At 34.9% G+C, this 4,193-nt stretch overlaps 1 protein-coding gene across 1 annotated transcript in view; it reads left to right on the top strand.

Annotated features, from left to right (window-relative positions):
• The window catches only part of LOC109836902 (ubiquitin-conjugating enzyme E2 variant 1D), an 11,095-nt gene extending 7,892 nt beyond the window's left edge, over positions 1–3,203 (top strand). Inside the window, exons 2-4 of the mRNA XM_020404945.1 lie at positions 686–825; positions 1,920–2,045; positions 2,870–3,203. Coding sequence (XP_020260534.1) covers positions 686–825; positions 1,920–2,045; positions 2,870–3,010 — 407 coding nt within the window. The 3' untranslated portion in view covers positions 3,011–3,203. The remainder of the gene's footprint in view (positions 1–685; positions 826–1,919; positions 2,046–2,869) is intronic.

The raw sequence follows: 4,193 nt of genomic DNA, 5'->3' as shown, positions 1-4,193 counted from the left end.
CTTTGGAAAATATTCTTTTTGAATTTATCTCAATGTTTCTTTTCCTCAAGTTTTTGATGGCTTTTAGCCTTATTATTGGTCAAGCAGTTGTTTTGCTGCTTCCTGCATCTATAGGTGTCTCAATTTAACATATTAAAAATGAAATAGTTTTATAAAAATGCTGGTTATGACTGAATTGCGCTTAACTTTTGGTTATTTGCTTACTTACGTAGTTATTTTTGATTGATACCCGAGTTGACTGCACTTGAGTTGAGCTGACAGTAATACAATTTCACACTGTGAATTGAACCTGGAAATTCATGATGATGATTAGTTATTTAATAAGTTATTTTTTTTCTTTGAAGTTTAATGTATCTGTAGGTAATTATCATTGTTAAGAAATAGCATGGTCAAGATCATCTTAACTATATTGAATGTGGTTACTGTAGTCCTATTTTGAGTTGTGTAGTATTGCATGATTAATGCTGCCCCTTTTTATTGATCTTTTGCACAAATTTACATGAATTTGGTAGTATAGGTTGTGTTTATATGTCCCATTTTACCAACAGATGTAACTCCAGAATTAATTTCTCTAATAGCTCATGTTTTTAGTTTTTACCATTCATTTTAAAATGCAAGCATCTAGTATTTTTTCAAATTCCTCAGAGAGTAAGGCCTTACTTTTTTTTACCTTTCTTATGAGCAGTACCTCGTAACTTTAGATTGCTTGAGGAACTTGAACGCGGGGAGAAGGGCATTGGAGATGGCACTGTTAGTTATGGAATGGATGACGGAGATGACATTTATATGCGCTCTTGGACGGGGACAATAATTGGTCCGCTTAATGTATACGTTTTATCAATCAACCTTTGGTCATAACATTTTAAAGCCGTCCAAAATTCCATCGATAATTTTATATTGTATTCATGCTGTCATTTACCATAATTATTTTGATAAAAAAAATTCTGATTCTCTATGATATTTGGTACGTTTCACTTAGCAGGTATACATCTGAGAATGGAAGATCCTTAAAATTGTATCTGGTTTTTGTCTGCTTCAGGTTTCCTGAATATTTGAGTACGCAAACTACAAGTCGTGTGCAAAGACATACTAAATTGCACATAAATCACTAGAAAGCAAAGCTGTATGTGGTATTTATTTAGTATATGGTACATTTAGAATGACATCGTATAGATCGACCTTCCCCTATTGCTAGATGCTTCTATATGTAGCACTCATTATTTGATATCAGATAACTGAAAACAGTCTGGTTAATATTGAGATATTCTCTATGAGGGAAATCACAGCAATCACTTGCTTGAGTATCTTAATTTGTTAGCTCTTCTCTCATACTCTTCATAGCACTGTTAATCAAATGCTTTAACTCTTGAGCTTATTGACATTTCAGATGCTGATATTAAAGGCAGAGTCGTGAAATAATGATTGTATAGTGATCATTTGCCTTATTGTTTCCTTTACATAAAAGATAACTACGTTGCTTCGTGAAATATTAAATAAAAATCACTAACAAAACTATAGTTGGTAGAAGATACTATATTAGAACCAAGCCTGTTTTGGTGCTGACTTTCTCCATGCATGCCAGATTTGTTAGTTACTTTATATGTAATTCATTTCCAAATTGTGCTTGTACTTTTATCTTTCTCCCATTTTTCAGCATGTTCTGCTGGTTTTTTTAGTCCAGGATTTTAATCATGTTTATTCTTCTTGTAAGGAATTAATCAGATGATTAAATTCCGTACACTTCTGTATTAGTATGTAAAACTATTTAATTCCTCTTGACTTTCCCTGGATCAAGAGACCAATTATTAATTTGTCTGATTTTATGTCAAGGGTGGCCTAGATCAAATTGTTATACTCACATTTGATATTACCTATTGCATACTAACTTATTGATCTGTTCTCTGTTCTATTCAATGCAGTCTGTGCACGAAAATCGTATATATCAGCTGAAGCTATTTTGTGATAAAGATTATCCTGAGAAACCTCCGAGTGTACGCTTTCACTCCAGAATCAACATGGCATGTGTTAACCATGACACTGGAGTGGTAAGATAGCACTCATTTCCTTGTGCTTCAATTTTCTCACTGCTTAGTGATTATCATTGAAATGCCAGATTTGTGCATTTGTTACCTATATAGCAGTGTTTCTTTAAATATATAGCCTCGTGCTCTTTTGATTGCACAATGATATGGTGTTATGGTAATATCATGCTCACTTAAGTTTGTTAAGCATTATTTTATAACAAAATAAACGTAGTATGGAGTATCTATTCCATTGATTACAAAGAATTAGATTCAGACTGAAGACTAAACTGTATGATTTTATTGGATATATTTGATAGATGATGGTCTCTGAGTCTTTATATATGTCCATAGATGACCTAATTTTCTTTGTAACATCTGGAAAGTCATACATATTTATTTAATTATTCCCAAAGAGGGTTCAAAGGGTACTCCCTGACATTGCAAAATTCTTATTATTTGGTGGTACAATAGGAAGCTTAGCCATAGGGGGTTTTGAGATACTGGTCATTAAGGTGGACCAAATTTAACCAAAAAAGAAAAAAAAATCAACTATATCATGCTTTTCTCTGATTCTTTTAAGATGAAGGTTTAAATTTCAGAAACTTAGAGACAGAATGAAATAAAAAAGAGAACAATCCAAACCCTGAATGCCCCATGTCACCCCATTAAGCAAAAATCTGAAAATTCTTCTAGACACACCGTCTTAAAGTTCACTAATATACGTGGAATGCTATGTTTTTAAAGTTTGCACTATCAACTCACATAGTTAAGAAATTGGGATTTCTTGGTGATTATCATGGCCATTTTTGGTGTTTTTAATTTTGAAGTGTTCATTTCTTTTCCAGGTTGAACCGAAGAAGTTTGGTCTATTGGCAAATTGGCAGCGGGAGTACACCATGGAAGACATACTGACCCAGCTGAAGAAGGAGATGGCAGCACCTCACAACCGCAAACTTGTTCAGCCGCCTGAAGGTACCTTCTTCTAGTTAAAGGATTTAAGAAAATCCTCTTATAGTTACATATAGTTTTTTAGTTTGGTCCTACAAAAAGAATTGTATGGAACCTCTGATGGTCTACATGTTCTGATGCATGTATGTGCTATTTGTCAATGGTCAGTTGCAGACATGACATTATGTTTGATTGTGATAAGTAATGTTATGCAGTCCTCTTTCTAGACCACTGGTTAATTGGTCACCTGTTGCTTTTTCGATGGTTTAAAGTTCTAAATTCAAAAAGATACCACATTATGTCATTTATTTTCTGTTTTGTCCTAAATCACATGACGGTTGTAATCTAATGTGCACAACATGGAGTTCTCTCCACTTGAAGGATAGATTATAGGGTAAATTTCACAGAACTACAGTGAACTTGGTATTGCACAACCCCCTCAAATTTTGCCATTAAAAAACCTTGATCAGCGGAAATTAGTCTAATTTGTTGTGTGCTTCACATGCAACTTATTTTGGATAACTTGGCCCTGTATGCTGAATATATCTGCCACACCCCCTCTTCCCCTCTCATATTTCCTGTGGTAGTTGGGCCTTTTTACCCTTCGTGTTAACGCTATTAGTGACATTTCCAGTAGTTCATTGTCTTTTTCTAACATTCAGAACCCCTAAAATTCATAATAGTTTTGTGAAATTCACCCGAAATGTGCTGTGAAAGATGGTTAGGAAAAAAGGAGGGAGCATTAAGTTGGAGAGTTTTGATGATATGAAATGTTACCACGGAAATTTATACATCTCTTCCGAGGAATGATCAAAGGCTTACTGATGGCTTACCTTTGATAAGTTGGTCTCAATAGGTGTACTTTGAGGGCACACAAACTCACTGGAGTCAAGTTTGGAGTCCCTCAAATTTCTCATAATAGAGTAAATATAGAATGAGGGCATGGGTAAGCTGATAGCTCATTTTGCGAAAGAAGCTGCCCACTCATACCCCCCCCCCCCCCCACCCCAATGTGACAACTAGGTGAGCCTAAACACTATTGATGTTAGTGGGTATCTTATTTTTACAAAATGAGCTGTCGGCTCATATACATTTTTTTCGATATAGAATAAATATCTCTTGTGCAAAGTTACCGGGAAAATGGGAGGAAGTGGTGAGATATGTTGCGTGCCGTGCGAAAGCGTGCTCGCAAACCAACCGAGTCGGTAAGCGATGAGAGAA

Source organism: Asparagus officinalis, chromosome 4 (genome assembly GCF_001876935.1).
Source record: "Asparagus officinalis chromosome 4, Aspof.V1, whole genome shotgun sequence".
Classification (NCBI taxonomy): domain Eukaryota; kingdom Viridiplantae; phylum Streptophyta; class Magnoliopsida; order Asparagales; family Asparagaceae; genus Asparagus; species Asparagus officinalis.
Note: the sequence above shows the minus strand (reverse complement) of the source record. Positions and strands in the feature narration are given on the sequence as shown.